Source organism: Nothobranchius furzeri, chromosome 10 (assembly GCF_043380555.1).
Source record: "Nothobranchius furzeri strain GRZ-AD chromosome 10, NfurGRZ-RIMD1, whole genome shotgun sequence".
NCBI lineage: Eukaryota > Metazoa > Chordata > Actinopteri > Cyprinodontiformes > Nothobranchiidae > Nothobranchius > Nothobranchius furzeri.
Genome location: NC_091750.1, coordinates 38,887,089 through 38,907,560, shown reverse-complemented (window position 1 = coordinate 38,907,560; position 20,472 = coordinate 38,887,089). Strand labels below are relative to the sequence as shown.

The 20,472-nt window shown below is 43.5% G+C and overlaps 1 protein-coding gene across 1 annotated transcript in view; it reads left to right on the top strand.

Annotated features, from left to right (window-relative positions):
- The first annotated feature begins 1,643 nt into the window (after positions 1-1,643).
- Positions 1,644-20,472, top strand: part of LOC139072196 (protein unc-13 homolog B-like) — a 39,677-nt gene continuing 20,848 nt past the window's right edge. Inside the window, exon 1 of the mRNA XM_070555643.1 lies at positions 1,644-1,794. Coding sequence (XP_070411744.1) covers positions 1,773-1,794 — 22 coding nt within the window. The 5' untranslated portion in view covers positions 1,644-1,772. The remainder of the gene's footprint in view (positions 1,795-20,472) is intronic.

Below are 20,472 nucleotides of genomic sequence, written 5' to 3'. Positions count from 1 at the left end.
TCCAGAAATGTTTTTCTGCAGGTGCTATGAAGGAGCTAGTCTTTTTATTGAGGGTGCTATGAAGGAAGTGGTCATGCGTACCTATTGTTCTCTAAAACACCTTCAACACTAGCAGATACACATGCGTGCACAACACCTCAGCAACACCTGAAACAATCATTAATATACATCATGAACATGAACAATCGCTGACTTTTCCATGAAATCATAAACACATACAGCCACACAGAAAACCATCTAGTGTTGCAAGGTTAGCTAACGTTAGTGTTAGCATTTCTAGCGGCAAAACCCTTGACTGCTGCGGCGGGTGAGGGTTGAGACTCTTCATCCAGATCCGTAGGTTTTTGTGGGTCTGAGATCACTTCCAAAGATTCATTCGTTCCTGACTGAACCCGTGGAAATGTGGGCAACAAAAACCGATTCATTTTACCACTAGCTCTACCTTTCACTCATTCACAGGTGGAGAATGAGGTCAAAGGTTAACATCAATTTCCTGTTTTGGTTTAAGTTTTTACTATCTATATGATAATTTACTGATTATTTTTGTTTTGTATCTTAAATATCATCACATCCACATGTCAGTGGTGGTGCCAGGGGGGCGCTAGGGGTGCTATAGCTACCCCTGGATTAGTCATTGCACCCCCATAGCACCCCCAAGTAAATATTAGATTTTTTTTTACAATTTAATTTTAATTTAACGTGTGGATGTGATAATATTTAACATACAAAACAAAAATAATCAGTAAATTATCATATAGATAGTAAAATTGTAACCAAAACAGGAAATTGATGTTAACCTTTGACCTCATTTTCCACCTGTGAACGAGTGAAAGGTAGAGCTAGTGGTAAAATGAATCGGTTTTTGTTGCCCACATTTCCACGGGTTCAGTCACGAACGAATGAATCTTTGGAAGTGATCTCAGACCCACAAAAACCTACGGATCTGGATGAAGAGAGTCAACCCTCAACCGCCGCAGCAGTCCAGGGTTTTGCCCTGGAAATGCTAACACTAACGTTAGCTAACCTTGCAACACTATAGATGGTTTTCTGTGTGGCTGACCTGTATGTGTTTATGATTTCATGGAAAAGTCAGCGATTGTTCATATGTTTATGATGTATTTTAATGATTGTTTCAGGTGGTGTTGAGGTTTTGTGCACGCATGTGTATCTGCTAGTGTTGAAGGTGTTTTAGAGAACAAAAGGTACGCATGACCACTTCCTTCATAGCACCCTCAATAAAAAGACTAGCTCCTTCATAGCACCTGCAGAAAAACATTTCTGGAGCCGCCACTGCCACACGTTAAATTAAAATTAAATTGTAAAAAAATATTTACTTGGGGGTGCAATGACTAATCCAGGGGTAGCTGCTATATATACAGTTATGTACCATTTTAAAGATGACCCGAGCTTCCGGGTAACCCTAACCTTGCAAACTTACTATAAAGTCCAGAATTAAAGGTTTAAAATAATAATCCCACTGTCATCCAGAACTTGTTCGTGGTTCTACATCGTAATTCTCGTTTGTGTTTCCAAATTCCCACGTCGAGTTTGGTCCATGAACGCAGCACGGGAGCCTTTCAGCTCTGGCGGATTTCAGTCGGTTTGTGCCGGTGACGCTCCAACTCTCCGGGCGCCTGGATTAGCGCGTCTTTATTTTTATGTTCTTGTTTCTTGAGATGAAACCGGATGTAAATGACATTTGTGGACAGATCAAGCGACCGGAAACGGGTTTTTAAACTCACTGAAGAACTGTTGCACCTAACCCGGCGGAGATGTCGCTCCTGTGCGTCCGAGGTATGCGCTCTCATCCCGCCCTGCCTCTCCGGAAGCACCGCGGGCTCACTTTCTTCTGACAGCGTGAATTATTCTTGATTTTGTTTATGAAACTATTTAAAGTTACCATGTTGTATGCAGTCTCCTGGATTGGGCTGAGATGCTGATGTTCACAGATTTTCAGAGTGACCAGAAAGCTGTTTGCCTTGTTTAAACTCAGGCTTGATGCAGGAATCACAAAACAAGTCCAACTCAAGTGGGTCAGAACCGGAACACACCTGAATTAAACCCTAACCCTGACCCACTCGGCTGCTACAGGAATGAAAACATTTCTTTAACATGCTAAACTCTCCTTTAATGTTGGGATATTTTAAATATAATGTGTTCCTTTCAGTTATTTAAACTCAAGAGATCAGACTAAACCCCCCAAACTGTTGCTGTCTGACTCTGAGAAGCTCCTGAGCTGCAGGCACCGGGTCAAACTGGACCACACACACACACACACACACACACACACACACACACACACACACACACACGTTTCTCTCGCTCCCCAAACTCATTGCCAAGGAAGCCCAACGACTGATCTGCGGCTGTTGGAGTGAAACTGATTCGCAGCAGCAGGTGTGTGTGTGTGTGTGTGTGTGTGTGTGGGGGGGGTCTCCTGGCCAGGTGTGCCCTCAGCTCCCTCTCTCTGCTTTTGCAGGATGATTTATTTCCCCCTCATCTTTGTGACTCTGTTCTGCTCCAGGCGTGCGAGGCCACCACCAAACTCTTTTGTTAGGGGGTGATGAGATGGGGATGAGATGTGAAGCACAGCTGGGCTCAGACGAGTGGAATTACAGAAAGTCATCTGGTTTCTTCGCTGGAAGAGAAATCCAGGCGTGTTTCACGCTGCCTTGACGCTGCTGCTGAGTGTGCAGAGTTGTACAAACATAGCTTGTTTGTAGAAATGACTCCGTTTCCTTAGGAAGCAACACTAACACACTGCTGAGTGTTACTCTAATGAGTGTGTTGTTCAAATCTGTGCTCCATCCATGTGGCGGTTTAGGAGGAGAATTGCTGCTGTGCTGTTTGGGTGAATTCCAGTTGAACAGGAATAAAATCAACTGGATCTAGATCCGCTCGGCACCACCTTTACGACTTGTTTACATATTTACCACATTCTCCAGCTCCTCACTAACAAACATCACGGCTCCATACATCTGGAGGTTTTTTTTAGCTGCACAGTAAAGAGTTGCTTCTCGTTAGGCGAGGTCACAAACCTGCTCAGAAGCAAAGGGAGGTTTTTACTCCTTTTCAAATCGGTTGCAGATCGGCTCATTGTTACTGTTTCCGTGGATTCTGTGGTTGCTTCCGACCAGGAGTGGTAGGATGCACCCAGACTTTACGGACGTAAGGGGACGTTTGTGGCGTGAAGGTTTATAAAGTCACATTTCTGGGATCCGCTGGGAGACAACGGAGCGGATTCCTGATGACGGGAGTCCACCTTGGTCTTGGCTCAGCTCCGACCAGCCGTTGGCTCTCCTGCTGTGAGAGACACTTGAACAGCAGGAAAACTCCACTCCTGTTTCCTCCTCCCATTCTGTGGAAAACAGACGTTTCTGTTTATTAAACCCAAGAAAGATGAGGATTAAACAGAAATGGAAGCATTTTCCCACAGATTGGATCTAAAAATGCAGAAATTTGAACTTAAATCCACAACGTTGTTTGGTAAATGAAGCGGAATGATGTAAACCTAACATTTTTACCGGGTGGTAAACTCTGGTCTTCGAGGACAGCTATCCTGCATGTTTTAGTTGTTTCCCTGCTCCTTTATTCAGTAGTTGAATCACGTGTTCAGCAGCTCTGCAGAGGTTAATCGCCTGCTGATTTAACAGGTGTGTTAAAGCAGGGAAACAACTAAAACATGCAGCATAGCGGCCCCGACAGACCGGATTCCCCTCTCCTCCCCAGATTTATATTACATAGTCACCTGCTGCTGGAAATGAGCGGAACCAACTTGAAACGCGTGTCTTGTTTATGAGCGTTTCCTTACCTGTGATCTACCTGATGTAAGATCAGACTGTGTCCTGCAGACTGAAACCAGCAGGGTGACTTTCTGGTTTCCTGAGAGCCGTGACTCATTTAAGGTGCTTTTTCCTCGTTTGGATTCATGCAGGTGATGAGGAACTAATGTAGGCCAGCAGATGCTACAGGTGAGGACGGTTCAGGTCGATGCACCGCCGGCCCGGCACGTCGAGCTGGCCTCGGAGGAGCGAGTAAAGCTTCAGTGGCCGGTGTGGGAATGGGGTGGAGGAGGAGGAGGGGGAGGGAGAATAATCCCCAAGCCATCTGCTGCTGTTGCAGTCCTGTGTGTCCATCATGTGGGATGGAGAACTTCCTTTTCTTTCCTTTCCTTTGTTTCCACAATAAAGTCACGTCCTTGTTTCAGATTAGGGATCAGCTTAATCTGCTGGCTCCTCATGATTCTCCTTTTGGCAATTCTGAAATTAAAACCTTAATAATTTAGCCAAATAAAAGTAATTATGTGTTATTTGTTGGTATTTCGGATCTAACAAAGCTCTAGGTTTTCTAAATTTGATCCCATTTTCCAAAATGGGTTGCAAGGCTGAAATGCACAAACCAGGCTAAATCCGGAAGGATTAAAGTTCGCGTGCAGCAGCATCTGCATTTCAAAACCTCTACTTTTCTGTGGGCGCAAACTCAAGTCTAAGTTTTTCTGCCTGAGCGTCAGACGGCGCAGTTTGGGGTCAAATTTGTCACACAAAAAAAAGCCTGAGACATTCAACTTCATGCCTCCAGATAAGAATTTGTTTGTAAAAAGTTTAGTTTTAGTAAAAAAAAATCTAGTAAAATTTCTCTTACCGGCTCGTGACTTTAAAATGTAAACAATTACTATTTTAGCTGAAGACCTATCACCTGATTGGTCAGCGTCCTGTCAACTGCAAATGTAACTATCCAATCCGAGAACCTGCCGTAAACAAACCAGAACAAGACGGCACTCTTAACTTTAGGTGGCATGTGTGTAGTTTCCGGGTGCTAGGAGGCCGGACGTACGTTTCAGGGTAGCTTTATTCAATTCAAATTCAAGATACTTTATTAATCCCAGAGGGAAATTTGAGTTTCAGTACACACAATTCAGAGATCAGACATACATGGGCAAGACACATGACTAGAATTGGTGACGGGTCATTTGCAACCCTGAGTCGTGCTACCTTAATAGAGATAAGAGGGTTGCATGAGGATTGGTTCAGGTGGAGGGGGAAAAAAGGCACTTCAGAGTTACCCTCCACTAGGAGGGCAGCTTAGCTCTGCAAACACCTCAGACAGAGATATGCAACAGACTTCAGACAACACACAACATAAGTGTCCACTAGGTGGGGTGGTGGGTTTGGGACTATCCACACATCAGTTCCTGCAGCCACTACAAGCAGCGCACATTACCTCAGTCTGGATGGGGGAGGAGGTCATTGAGGGTTGCAGTGACTCCTGGAACAATTCGGCGGCATTCCCGCCCAGGCTGGGATAGGAGACAGAGTTGCCATCGAGATGGCACATTCCACATTTCTTCTGAGGGGGGAGTATTCATTGGAGCCTCACAGTTACAGAGATAATCTCCTCTCTGTCTTAGAGTTCCTTGGTCCTCAACCTCTCAAAATCCCAATAATGGACATTAATCAATCCTAATCCGTGCTGATTCATCCACTCTATCCTTGTTGGCATCCATCTTTGGTGCCAATGAATGAATCTCGGCCAAAGTTCCAAGCTTACGATTCATCTCGACAATTATGTGAGTCTGTGAATTCACAGCGCGGTGCAAACCATCTCTGAGCTCCCGGAGCAGGCCAATATTCCTCGACAGCCCGTTAATTTTCCGGTAAGCCAGGAAGCCTCCAAGACCAATGAGCAGGAAACCTGACACCAACACCACGAATATCCACACGTCTTCAGAGTCCTCCACAGACAGCTGAGATAAACAAATCAAGTTCCACTGTTTCCAGGAGTCCATGATGTGTCCAACTGGGTCTGTCCCGGAGGGGCAACCAGGAGCCCCTTCTCCCGTTCTCATTGTTGAAAAAATTTTATCAATCACGTTGAGAGACCAACTGACCAGGTCCATTTTAGTGAATTTGAGTTTCCAGTTTCCAGAAAAAATGCAGAAGCAGCCGTGCACCCAGCACAGAGACAAAGAGCCTTGAGGATAGATTGGGAGTGAGAGGGAGGAAAAAAGCGTCTGCACCCTCCAAAGAGCCGGAAGAAGTCGCCGTCGCCGTGACTGTCGCTAGTTTAAAAGACATTATGGTAAATGTTACCCGAGGAGCAGAAGTCATGCAAACTCTGCATGACTCCTCAGAGTTTGATGGCCCTTCAGTTAATTCCATCGATACTGGAATAGGATGGTGGGGACACTAAGGAAATATGTTACTATGATTCTGTTTAAAAATGAATACAAAAACAATATTTATACCAGGTACAGAATTGAGGAGGGCATTTCAGTTTAACAAGGGCATTATTATATTATAATATAATAAAAAGGACTGGCGTAAATATAAGCATTTTGCTTCTGCCTGAGGCTTTCAGTCACTTTGATTGTAATGTTTTATGTTTTATGATTATATTATGTTTTGTTATATTTCTGATTGAATAAATCAAATAAAAAGAAAAAAAAAGAGAAGGCAATGCTGATTGTAGTTTTCTGCCGCTGTACTTTCCAGATCTGCTCTGGGTCCAGCACCTACCGATGTCATTTGGGATGGGTACCTTTCACATTTGAATAGATTCGGTACCAATTCCTGGTATCTACGAATCAATACCAATGCTTAACGGTACCTATTTTAATACTTTTGAGTGTTTAATTAATTGTCTTTTTTAAATACATATTTTTCTCAATATATAACCATATTTGATAAATTTCACAATAAATAACATACAACTGTTTGTACTTTATCATTGTAGTGTTGTACAAAATGAGAACCTTTAACCACCCCTGCCTAAAACCCAGCTGCATGGACCCCTAATCCTCCTCTAATCCCTCTGGAATAACCCTGATGAGGAGACCACGTATTAAAAACTACAAATGAAACTAAAACCAACTTTGATACCACACAACTGTTTGTATTTTTATATTGTGGTGTACCACTAACCAAACCAGCTCCATGGACTCCTTTTCCTCTCCTTTCTCCTCTGGACAAACTGTGTGATGGTGGGTCCTTGTAGTTTTATAAACTGAAGCAAAAATCTTTGCTGTAGACTAAATTTATTGTGTATCTTCATTTCTTTTGCTGTTCGTTTTCAAACAGTTTATTTTTCCTACTCAGAAGTTGGGATTTTTGAGTACCGAGAGGAAAGCGAACGCACCATTAGCTGATAGCAACAGAAGCTAAAGTATCAAGCTAACACTATCTTACACATTTTACCTGTTGGAGCAGATTAAGACGATGACTCGTTGAACATTGTCAATGTCATCATCTCCCAGTCACCCATTGCATTTAGTGAAGTGGACCCAGACTTTAGAGCACGTTCTACCAGTAGCGGTTTTAGGCACGGGCAGACAGGGCAGTTGCCCGGGGCGGCATTTTTTCATGACACAAAAGGGGCGCACAAGCGCTGAGTAAAAAAAAAGAAAAAAGAAACCTACGCTGCACCGAGGTTTTCTATTATCTGTCATATGACAGTGTCTGGATTGGAAACAGCAAGTTGGCGCCCCCTGCAGCTGCAGGCGCTCCGTGCACCGTGTGTGTGTGTATGGAGAACAGGAAGGGGAGGGGTGCGGCGGGAGAATTCACCTCTGGGTGGGTCCAAATGAAATGAGCTAGGGGCTGAATCAACTGTATCAACATGGTTAAAGTCGATCACATCTTGATGTTCTTCCATATTTCATTCATAATATCATAAACACAGGCCTATCATTCTTTCAGGTGTTTCTGAATTGTGTGAAATGGCCAAATAAAAAAGGAAAAACAAAACGATTTTGTGTTCACCCCCCCATCAAGGTCAAATTGTTTAGTCCTGACTAAAGGAAACTTATTGAGTCAAGAGCCAAACAGAAGAGATGAACATAAAAAGGCTAAAACCACCAGGTGCCCGATTCAGAAAAAAAAAAGAAAAAAGAGGAGAAAGATAAAGGTATGTTCGCTCTCATGATGCATGTTTTCAATTTTTTGAACCAGTTAACTGGGATTTTAACGGTTAAATTTGGTCAACTAATTGCTAACAGAGCTAATAGGGCTGAAATATTGAAACGAATATTCAAATGGTTCGAAAAAATTCCTTGAATCGTTTTTAACTGATTCAAACTAGGATTTGTTAAATGCTCGCTGCAGCCTGTGGCCTGCCTGAACAACAACAAACACATGTTGATCATGTTCACATAATAATAAATAAAACAACTCTACAAGCAGAAGAAAACTCCCCAGTCACCACTAACTATCCTGTTTATTTATTGCAGATGGCTGCACTGATTATTTTTTACATGATTTGTTCTGTAAAAGTTGGCATTTTTGGTAGTCTACAGTTTTTTTATGTCAGTTTAAATTACAATTTCAGAGGCAATTCTAAAATATTATGGATCATGATAAAGATCTATTGGAGATCTACCCCAACTTTTGGACTGCTCTGCCAGTCACTGTGGCTCAAGCTGAGAGGAGCTTTTCAAAACTTGATCAAGTCATACCTGAGGTCACCTATGTTTCAGGGGCGGCTCACTCACCTGGCTCTGATTAGTATCAATCACTCAGTAGGGGAGCAGATTTCATATGATGACATTATTGATGACTTTGCATCAAGGATAGGTTTTAATTTTAGTTTGTGTTTTCTGTTCTAAGTGCAGTGCTGTAGTGATTATCTTTAGTTTGTTATGTGTTAAATATTTTTGCTATTTAGAATATTTATTATATATTATGTGCATATATTCTTAATATTTAGTTAGTTTAGTTGTTTTTGTAAATTTGATTCTATATATTTTGATACAGTATATTGCTTTACAGGTGCTGGCCAGTAAATTAGAATATCATCAAAAGGTTGAAAATATTTCCGTAATTCCATTCAAAACGTGAAACTTGTACATTATATTCATGCAATGCACACAGACCAATGTATTTCCAATGTTCATTACATTTAAATTTGATATTCATAAGTGACAACTAGTGAAAACTCCAAATTTGGTATCTCAAAAAATTAGAATATTCTGAAAAGGCTGAATATAGAAGACACCTGCTGCCACTCTAATCAGCTGATTTACTCAAAACACCTGCAAAGGCCTTTAAAAGGTCCCTCAGTCTTGTTTTGAAGGCACCACAATCATGGGGAAGACTTCTGACTTAACAGCTGTCCAAAAGACAATCATTGACACCTTGCACAAGGAGGGCAAGACACAAAACGTGATTGCTAAAGAAGCTGGCTGTTCGCAGAGCTCTGTGTCCAAGCACATTAACAGACAGGCGAAGGGACGGAAAGAATGTGGTAGAAAAAAGTGTACAAGCTCTAGGGATAACCGCACCCTGCAGAGAATTGTGACGACAAACCCATTCAAAAATGTGGGGGAGATCCACAAAGAGTGGACTGCAGCTGGAGTCAGCGCTTCAAGAACCACCACGAGGAGACTCATGAAAGACATGGGATTCAGGTGTCGCATTCCGTGTGTCAAGCCACTCTTGAACAAGAAACAGCGCAAGAAGCGTCTCGCCTGGGCCAAGGACAAAAAGGACTGGACTGATGCTGAGTGGTCCAAAGTTATGTTTTCTGATGAAAGCAAGTTCTGCATTTCCTTTGGAAATCAAGGACCCAGAGTCTGGAGGAAGAGCGGAGAAGCACAGAATCCATGTTGCATGAGGTCCAGTGTAAAGTTTCCACCGTCAGTGATGGTGTGGGGTGCCATGTCATCTGCCGGTGTTGGCCCACTCTGTTTCCTGAGGTCCAGGGTCAATGCAGCCGTCTACCAGGAAGTTTTAGAGCACTTCATGCTTCCTGCTGCTGACCAACTTTATGGGGATGCAGACTTCACCTTTCAACAGGACTTGGCACCTGCACACAGTGCCAAAACCACCAGCACCTGGTTCAAGGACCATGGTATCCCTGTCCTTGATTGGCCAGCAAACTCGCCTGACCTTAACCCCATAGAAAATCTATGGGGTATTGTGAAGCGGAGGATGCAATACGCTAGACCCAACAATGCAGAGGAGCTGAAGACGACTATCAGAGCAACCTGGGCTCTCATAACACCTGAGCAGTGCCACAGACTGATCGAGTCCATGCCACGCCGCATTACTGCAGTTATTGAGGCAAAAGGAGCCCCGACTAAGTATTGAGTGCTATACATGCACATTCTTTTCATGTTCATTCTTTTCAGTTGGCCAACATTAGAGAAACAAACATTTTTTCATTGGCCTTTAGAATATTCTAATTTTCTGAGATACCAGATTTGATGTTTTCATTGGTTGTCACCTATAAATATCAAAATTAAACGTAATAAACATCGGAAATACATTGGTCTGTGTGCATTGCATGAATATAATGTACAAGTTTCACGTTTTGAATGGAATTACTGAAATATTTTCAACCTTTTGATGATATTCTAATTTACTGGCCAGCACCTGTACATTCTGACAACTTCATAGTAATTAATGTAAACATGTGCAACTTAGAAAAATGAATGTTCAATAGTCGTTCTAATAAAACATGCCTGTTTGTAGAAAACGTGTGTTCGTGCAGGTGGGGCGGTGTGGTGGTGGTGGGGGCTGTTGGGGGGGGGCGCTCAAAGGGGGCCTCGCCCGGGGAGTAATTCCATGTAGAACCGCCACTGCGTTCTACCATGCTGCGTGCTGCGCTCATGACATCACAGGCTGCCCATGTGCATTCTTAAGGGAGTGTGGAACGAACACGACCAGGCTGGGGTGGGCAGAGCGGAGTGGCGTTGATGCTAGCGTGTAAGTGACATTGCAGCCTGTTTTTGAACGTGGTAACGTAACTCTTGTAAGTCGTACGTCCAGCCAATAGTCTAGTGTTGCGTCATCGACGGGCCCAGGACCCTGAGCCGGCCAGAAGGAAACATGGCATCCAATATGGCGTCTCTCAAAGACGCTAGATCAGCACATTTTGTACTTTAGACCTGATTTTTATGGTTATATGTTACAATAACTGGACATAATTTTATTCATTTTCAACAATATTCTGATCAATATTTCCAGAGATTAATGGTAAAAACTACACATTGTCTCTTTAAAATACGATAATACAGAAATAAAATGAGCCCCTCTGCAGATCCTCTACCAGGGGCCAGCAGACGTGTATAGGACTGGTTTTGGCAAGTTTCTGATGAAGGTGCTAATCCTGATGTTCCATCTGGACACTTTAAGGCCAGACGTGGTTTGATAAGTACTCACTGTTAAATCTTTAAACTAAATCAGAATTGTACAAAGTTGGAATCAGCAGGTCAGCTGTATAAAAACCAGACAATGGTATCGCTTCTCGAAATCGGTGCTTTTCTAACATCCCAATTAATTTTTAGGGTACTTTACAGCAAGTGTCTGCAGACACCTCCTCACACCTGTACTTGTCTGCATCACACAGGTAGAAAAACACCCCAGAACTAAAAACCTCCTCACCAATGAGAAACCCAGCTCGGTCACAAACATCACACGTTAAACTTGCAGTGGATCTCGTACGAACCAGTCCAAAATGAAACGATTTCCTCATTCAGGGCATTTTTTAAGTTCAATAGACGAGTTGAGACTAAAGGTGGTCTGTTTTTATTCTTCTTAGTCAGCTGTAGGCCCTGATGTTCTGTTAAATCCTCACACCTTCATCTAATTGCGACATATTTGTTCTGATGGCTCTGGTGCGTTGGTGGTGTTTGAGGAGTCGGTGGCCTGGTGTTGGTTTCAGTTGCCTTTTTATTGATGTTAAAGTCTGAATCTGTGATTGTCTCATGGCTGTAAAATTTACACCAAACAACAATCCTAGAAACAAAGTTTAGTTAGCTTTTTAGTTTTATGTTTTCCTTTCTGTTGCTGACTTCAAAACCAGGTGGAAGATGGAGAGCTTTGTGCTTTTGCAGCCAGCGAACATGTGGTCATGTGACCTGGCCCCCCTCCCAGCAGATAACGCCTGGACTTCTTCAGGCTTCTCCCTTTAATTAGCTCATTATTGCATTGCGGCATTCAGACAGCAGGGAGACAAATCTATTTTACCAGGAAGCTTTGGTGACAAACAGAAGGCGAGGGTGTGGTGTGGAGCTTACGTAAAGCAAAAGTAGAAACGTTCAGAAAAGTTAAAATGTGAAATATTCTAAATGCTGGAAAAAGTCAAACTGAGCCGAGAGATGCTGAGTCGCTGTTTCCAGATAATGTTAAAACTTAGGGAAATAAGTTGAAATGCAGAAACATCCGGTTTCCAGAAAAAAAAGAGTTGTAAATGGTAACTGGCCTGCATTTGATTTAGCGCCTTCTAGAGTCCTGGAACCCCCCAAGGTGCTTTACAATACAATCGGTCATTCACCCATTCACATGCTGGTTGGGATGAGCTACAGTGTAGCTGCAGCTGCCCTGGGGCGCTCTGGCAGAGGCGCCACCGGTTCCTCCGACCAAGACTAGCAGGCAGGTGGGTTTAGTGTCTTGCCCAAGGACACAACGACAGCGCCAGACTGAACGGGGCTCGAACCTGCAACCTTCCGATTACGGGGCGAGCACCTAACTCCTGTGCCACCGTCGCCCCCGTAAAACCGATTAAATAAGATTTTCGTAGAAATGAGGTATACTGTTTGGCTTCCATGGCGACTTCAGCCAGCTGGACCAATTCTCCAGAGGATAAAACCCTCAGCTGCTTTTCACTCAAGTCTTCAGAAATTCACCGTCGTTTTTCAGCAACATCCATAAAAGGAACGTATAAACAAAATCTAAATAAGACATTATGAGTTAAAGCAACTAGACACCGAAGCTGCAACTACTAAGCAACTAACCAACCATAGATAACTTCTTTGGATCTAAATAAAAACATTTTAAATTAGCTGACTTACTTTTAAACTTGAGGTTTGCCCCAGAAGTAGCTGCCGGCTTCAGATCCGCCATCCTTTTGAAAATACTGCGGTGTATTCTGGGTAACTTTTGACCAAGGCTAGGCTACAACACACCCCCTGTTAGGGCTGGCCAATAAATAGAAAATTTATCGTTATTGAAATTTTTGACTCCTATCAAGATAATTGTCCCATGTCAATAAATCTGATAATACAAAAAGGAAAAGATGTGTGTAGGTTGGCGACGGTCCTGTCCCTTTAAGAAGCTGTAGCACCTTGAGTCACGTAAAAATGTGACTCAACGTGATACATGTGACTTTTGTTTCTGCATACCGGTAGTTATCGTCCATTTATCGTTATCAAGGTGAAATCCCCAATATATCGTGATATTGATTTTAGGCCGTATCGCCCCGCCCTACATCCCGTGTATCCTTGCTCAGCTCGCTCAACAGCTAACAAACGGAGAACACACGCCATGGTAGAACATGAACATTGAAACATGTCTTGGTGGCTCCTGATGACGTATCTCCTAGGCAACCGGGGCGGGGCCAAGACATCAAGGCGAGGCTCCTTGGCTTTGAGAAACACCCCAATAGTTGGTTGATCCATTTTTTTAAGATGGCGACTTCACGTTTTTGTTTATAAATGTGCTTCTGTAGCTGAAAAACAGCTCAAACATGTTGTTTTACGAGTACTATTCTTATGTCATGTTGTGTTTTCATATATTTATATTTTAGAGACTTGCTTGTCCGTGAAAAGTTCATCAACTCTGCATCAGGCCGAGCATGTAAGCGATAGTCTAATGCTATTGGTTAGTTCTGGTCGGCGCTCAGTTTCCTGTTGCACGTAGCTCTGCGTGGCGGGGGTGTGCTTAGCAAAAAAAAATAAATTAAAAGACGAATAACTTACATTATATCACAGTACATGATTCAATTCAATTCAATTTTATTTATAAAGCGCCAAATCACAAGAGTCGTCTCAAGGCACTTCACATAATAAACATTCCAATTCAGGTCAGTTCATTAAGCCAATCAGAAATAATGTTTCCTACATAAGGAACCCAGCAAATTGCATCAAGTCTTTACAGCAATCCTCATACTAAGCAAGCATGCAGCGACAGTGGAGAGGAAAACTCCCTTTTAACAGGAAGAAACCTCCGTAGGATCGTGGCTCAGTAGAAGCAGCCATCCACCACGACTCACTGGGGATGGAGAAGACAGAGCACACACACACACACACACACACACACACACACACACACACACACACACACACACACACACACACACACACACGCACACGCACACGCACACGCACACGCACACGCACACACACACACACACCATGCAATGTGTCCATGGTTACACCGTGATTGCTTAGTAAATATTCTATTAGGCGAGAGATAAACTTTATTGTATTTATCCTAGTGAATCTATTGTTAAACGGGTAAACTAGTAGTAGCACATCCAACGTCAAGGAAAGCAAAAAGTTATTATCAGGAGAGGGAGAATGTTTAAGTGGTTAGCAGCAGTGTGCTAGACGATAGCCCCCTCCATGAGGCCACCACAGCTCAGCAGAACATCACTGTAGCTTCTTCTGGGGAGAAAAACACTTAGAGAAAAAATAAAGTTAACAGCTGAAATAGCAGGAAATGATACTGTTAAAGAGCAGATTGTAGAAGAAAGTAGTCGAGTGTGAAAAGTGGTCAGTGTGTCCTCCAGCAGTCTAAGCCTATAGCAGCATAACTACAGAGATAACTCAGGATAACCTAGCCTTCTAGATGGAGGCATGTTGATGAGAACATCACTTTTACGGATTTCTGTAAAATCATACATCGTTTCTGAAAGTAGAAAACTCCAGATTGCTGCTTTAATGTAAAATAAAAGTCTAACTGGAACGAACAAGGAGACAGGAAACGACATGAGCAAAGTTACACAGTACAACAAAGCTGGCTAAACCAGGAAAGGAAAATACTAAAGAACAAAAACTCACTCTAACTACTACTGATATTGATGCTTTACTTGTGTTATTGTGCGTAAACAGCTGAAACACACCTGAGCGTGCTGCTCAACAGGAACCAGGTCTAATGGGAGTGAGAGGGTGTTAATTCACCGGGTTTCCGCCCGGCACACGCTGCACACGCTGCAGGCTCAAACTCACCCATTTAAAGCTAAAAATAGATCCCCAGTCTGCTTCTTGTAATGACTCTGCTCTCGTCTACTCCTGTCTGCCTGCTGAGCACATGGGGTGGCTGCTCCTGTGTCACCAGGGATGTCCCAACCCGGGTCCTTTGACCCTGACACCTCTAGACAGAGGTTCATTAGGTATGCTGAGCTGGAGGGGAACTCTCTGGGTTCACTGGTCTATTCCAACCCTCTGTTAGGGGTCTGACATCTGGCTCGTGATCCCAAATCCAAACACCTGGAAGGATCTTCCTGTGTAGGGCTCAGCCTCTGAGATGAGGTGAGAAGCACCTTCATCTGGGGAAAGTCGCTGCTCCTCCTCTTCAGAAAGAGTCGACTGAGGTTCCTCCAGGGTCTGACCAGGACGCCTCCTGGTTGCCTCCCTCTGAAGGGTGAATGGATGAATGAATCACTGTAGTGGAAAGCACTTTGGAGTGCTGACTGGAAGCTTCTCCTGTGTTAAATATGAACACAGTAATGAAGTCCTTTGTGTCCATCAGACAGATGTTTCTCATTCTAAACCAGTGTTGATTGTGTGACTTTTCGATGCTTTCAGACGTCACAGATGTGTTACGCAATCATTCTGATGCTGCAGATTTAATCCCGTCAGTAATTCATCACGTGAGCGTTGTTTTCCCACAAACGCACGCCGTGGCCTCATTTCCAGTCTCGTCTTCCACTTAGAAATGTCCGATTTCTGTCATATTTGCTTAAACATGAAGAGAAATATTTTGTCTCACATCCATATTCCAGCCTCTCGAGCCCGTCGTCTGGTCTGGTAGATTTCAGCCCCGCTTAAGGCATTAGCTGGCGGAGATTATCCCACCAGCTCGGTCACTGGCAGCACGCACCCTCTCACACAATCGCCCCCACTGACACGTGGCTGATGACCGGCCTCGCCCCCACCCAGGTCCAGGTACAAACCTGGAAATACGACCCGGGTCTTTGCTTTATTTAGTTCAGATGTGCAGCAGCTTTTTATGATGTTTCCTTCTAGCAAACGCAACCTTTAATCAAGAATCATCAACAGCTAATGGGGCCAGGATTTGTTTCTTATACTTATGACCCTCAATTCATTCATTCATGCTGTGTTGAGCATGAGAATGTTATCGTATTATGATTTTATAGTTTTTATTGACGTGTTTTATCTTCTTATTGTTTTAATCGATCCTGCCTGTTCAGCACCTTGGTCAGCTCTCACGCCGTGTCTTAAATTGTGCTATAGAAATAAAGTTGGTATGGCGTGTTCTTATTGGTTAATCCTTTCTGCGCTTTGCTACAGCTGCGTCCTATCTCACGTCGTTGGTCACTGTTGTCCATTTCTGAAAGGCAGGTTTTTAATCAAACTCGGAGAAGCTGAGGCATTTACACCTGAGAATGAAACTCAGGGGGTTTTACTGAATGTTACTCCAGCTTCTCCAGAGGACCTCAGCAGCAGTATCAGTTCTGTGGAATCAGACTACTTTACAAGTATACTCGACCGTAGTATCAGACTGATACCTGCTGCTGTATCCACCAGCAAATCCTTATTAAAGAGAAAGTTCACAGAGAAATCAGCTTTTATTTCTGATCTCTGCTTCGACTGTCTGCATCCTGTTCAGATCCCTTTTGTATTCCTGTCTATTCTGGTTTTGTACAATTAACACTTTGAATTTGACACTTTATTATTATAAAACACTGTACAGAGCTCCACTTGTTTGATTTATTTTCACTATTTATTCCCTCTCCCACCTAGACGGCCAGAAGGACGCAACAAGATTAAAACATCTGTAAATGTCAAATGTTGATTCAATTCAATTCAAAAATACTTTATTAATCCCAGAGGGAAATTATTTGCTGTAGTAGCTCAGAATAATAATAATAATAATAATAATCAAGTCATCAAAGAGTTGTTGTATATTACGATGGCTGTTGGCAGGAAGGATCTCCAGTAGCGGTCAGTGTTGCAGCCAAACTGAAGAAGCCTCTGACTGAAGACACTCTTCCGTTGTTGGACAGTGTTGTGAAGAGAACGCTCAGGGTTGTCCATCATTTTCTTGATTCTCTGGAGAATCCTTCTTTGCATTATCTCCTCCAGCGGTTCCGAAACTGCCGAAACTCTGGCTGAGTCCTTGAAAGGGCTTGAAGTTCCTCCATCTTGTTGGCCAGTGATCTCACATTGCCCATTATGATCGATGGAAGAGATGGTTTGAATTTCTTCTTTCTCTGTCTCCGTTTTGCTCCCGCTCTGCACCCACGCTTCTTGCGTTTTAGCTCATTTGGGATTTTGTGGCTTCAGTTGAGGTATTATTTCAGCCTTTCCAATGTTAATCGGCTGCTCCCGATTGTAAACCAGCTTGTTGCCATGGTTACGCATCATAACAAATGCTCAAAAAGTGAAAAAGCTAAAAAATAGCAGCAAAAATCCTCCAAGCTTCACAACACCAGAAACAGAAAAGTAAAGTGTCCAAAAAATACAGTTTTTCTTGAGAAACTAGAAGAGAAAATGCCCAAGAAAAGGCAAAACCCACATATAGTCAACAGAGCTACTCCAACATGCAGCCGCCCAGAGCAGCGTATTTCCGGAAAAGCTGCGTGGAATCATCAAAAAACATCTTTGTGATTCTAGAGGCTCCTATAATAATAATAATAATAATAATAATAATAATTAGTGGTGGTGGTGGCGACCTCGTGCACAGTCTTGGAAGGTTCTTGATTCGTTTTTGAGTCGGGTTCGTTCTCTGATTTATCTTCATCTGTTACTTCCTGTTTGGGGTTTCAGATCACAGCTCGGTGCTCCATAGATGCGGTTGACAGATCCTTCATGCATGATTTGATTCTGATAGAAGCTTCTCCCGAGGGGCTTGTTAACAAACCTGAAGCAGAAATAAAAGCTCGACTGGATTCGTTGAGTGTTGCGCTTTTATCTACTCGATCAGACCCAAATAATTGCCTCCTTGGGATCAGTCGCACAAATCACACAGCAATTATCAGGAAACAGAAACTGTCCATCGACCAGCAGACGTAAACGGATCAGTGCCGTCCGTCACTCTGCTCGTCTGGAGAAACACCAGATATTAAAGGTGTGGTTCTGATTCTAACTGGTCACTCTGTGTGTTTTATGCAGGCTAAACATGAAAATAGTCTCCTACACCTATCTCCTGCAGTAGCTTCTGGTAGAAAACAGACGGTGAAACTCTAGGATAGAAAATCCTGACAGAGCTACGTCACACTGTCACTTTCATTCATGGACTCACCCATCTGGACACACGACGGGGAAGGCTGTTGTTGGTTTAGCGTCCAGGAAACAGCAGAGAACGTCTCTGCTAGTAGAAGCTAACCGTTAGCATTAGCAATTCCACCACACAGCAGAACTCCTCCAGGCTTGTGTTATTTGTGGAGATAAAACATCAGCGTTGCAGAGCAAACAGAGTCAGTGGTAGAGTCGTGTTGCTTTAGCCAATCAGAGGAGAGATGCCCACACATCAGGAAATAAGCTCAGCTGTGATGCGGCTTTCTAGTTCCTGGAAACGGTGCATCTGTAGAGCCCGCTGCAGATGTACTGATTCAGTGAGTGTTCCACAACTTTGCTGCAGTGGGTGTTTAGTCGGTCCTCCGTTCAGCATCAGGTGTCTGAAAACCGGTTCTGACGTTTCTCCTCTCATACGTTAGGATATGTGGACGGCTAAGCAGCTGCTTCCTCAGGAGAAATGCAGAGAGCTGGTGACTCCAGCAGTCACTGAGCGAGAGGCGGGGGACATCAGTTTCACCCCAGCATCACTCACTCATTCACTCACTCATTATCAACAAGCAGCTCAGCTCTGCCCCTTTCAGATGAAAAACTCCGGATATTTCAGGGTTTTCATGGTCAAAGGTGATAAAACCTGAGAACTAAAAAACCTAACAATATGTTGATTCAATAATTGGGGATTCATTTTTTATTGATGACTCTTCACTTCATTTAAAACTGAAATAATCTATGTTAGCAAACCGGCATCACTCCATTTATCCACTTAGTGGATTCTCTCTCTCTCTCTCACACACACACACACACACACAGAAGCGCTATCAGGGCCCAGTTGGCCCACGACCAACGAGGTCACCGGGTTTCCTGTGAGCCGACCTGAGCAGGACAATCTGCTCTCCTCCAGAGACAATTGTCCTGTTAACAGTCTCAATGTCTCACCTTTAACCTTTGCTGCTCCTCCAAGTGATTAAATTAAATCAGTGATTATTTTGAGGGCTCTTGAATTGCACACATTGGTCTTTGTGCTTATGATAAGAAGTGTGTGAGAATATGCTAACGTATGTAGCAGACGCTTTTGTCCACCTTACAGGTGATAATGAAGCAGCAGGTTGCCCTTGAGGCTAACTACAAACACTAATCAGTCCCAGTGAGGCAGCATGATGAATCCTAGAGGGAAGTGAACATGGAGTGGACAGTAGAGTGGGGGACGGGTGCTAGTTTAGAAGAGCAGGGTCTTCAGGAGTTTCTTGAAAATCAACAAGGAAGCCGCTGTTCTGGTAGAGCTTGGTAGGTCATTCCACATCTGTGGAATGACGCATGAAGAGCCTGGATTGTCCTGAGCGTGGTGTAGGCACGGCTAGCCGACCATCCTTTGATGACCGGAGCGGCCGGGCCGTGATGAAAGCCTTTACAAGAGGATTCAGGGAGATGGGAGACATACCATCCAAGACGTTGTATGCTAGTGCTAGCCATTTGAATTTGATGCGTGCAGCTAGCGGTAGCCAATGGAGCTCAATGGCCAGAGGGGTGACATGCTCTTTTTGGCTGATTGAAGACCAGACACGCTGCTGCATTCTGGACTGTTTGAAGAGGTCTCACAGTCCAGGCTGGAAGACCAGTTAGAAGGGCGTTGCAGTAATCGAGGAGGGAGCTGGGTGGCATGTTGTGTTAGGTATGGTCTGATCTTTTGTATGTTATACAGCGCAAAGCGGCATGAACAAGCAACAGGGTCATCAATCTCAACACCCAAGTTTCGAACTGCCTTTGAAGGAGCCAGAGACGGAATCATTTTGGATTGAGAGTTTGTGCCGTATGGATGGTTTCGCTGGGATGACGAGTAGTTCAGTTTTAGAGAGGTTGAGTTGAGATGGTGGGATTTCATCCATGTTGATATGTCAGAGACAGTCCGAGATTCATGCAGAGACTGTGAGGTCACCCTGCGGGAAGGACAGATAGAGCTGGGTGTCGTCGGCGTAGCAGTGGTAGGAGAAGCCATGTGATCGAAGGATCTCACCTAGTGAGGTGGTGTACATGGCAAAGAGAAGAGGTCCTAGTACAGAGCCCTGGGGGACTCAGAGCGAAAAGAAAGAGCGAAAGTAAGAGAGTAATAGCTTTTCTATGCTAATACTATATTATTTCCTTAAATTATATCAAACACACACACACACACACACACACACACACACATGTGTTTATAACAGAATCTTTGATGACAGTATACGTTTTTTAATAATATTTCTCTAAAAGGAACTCTTCTGTTTCACTGATCGTTTCCAGCA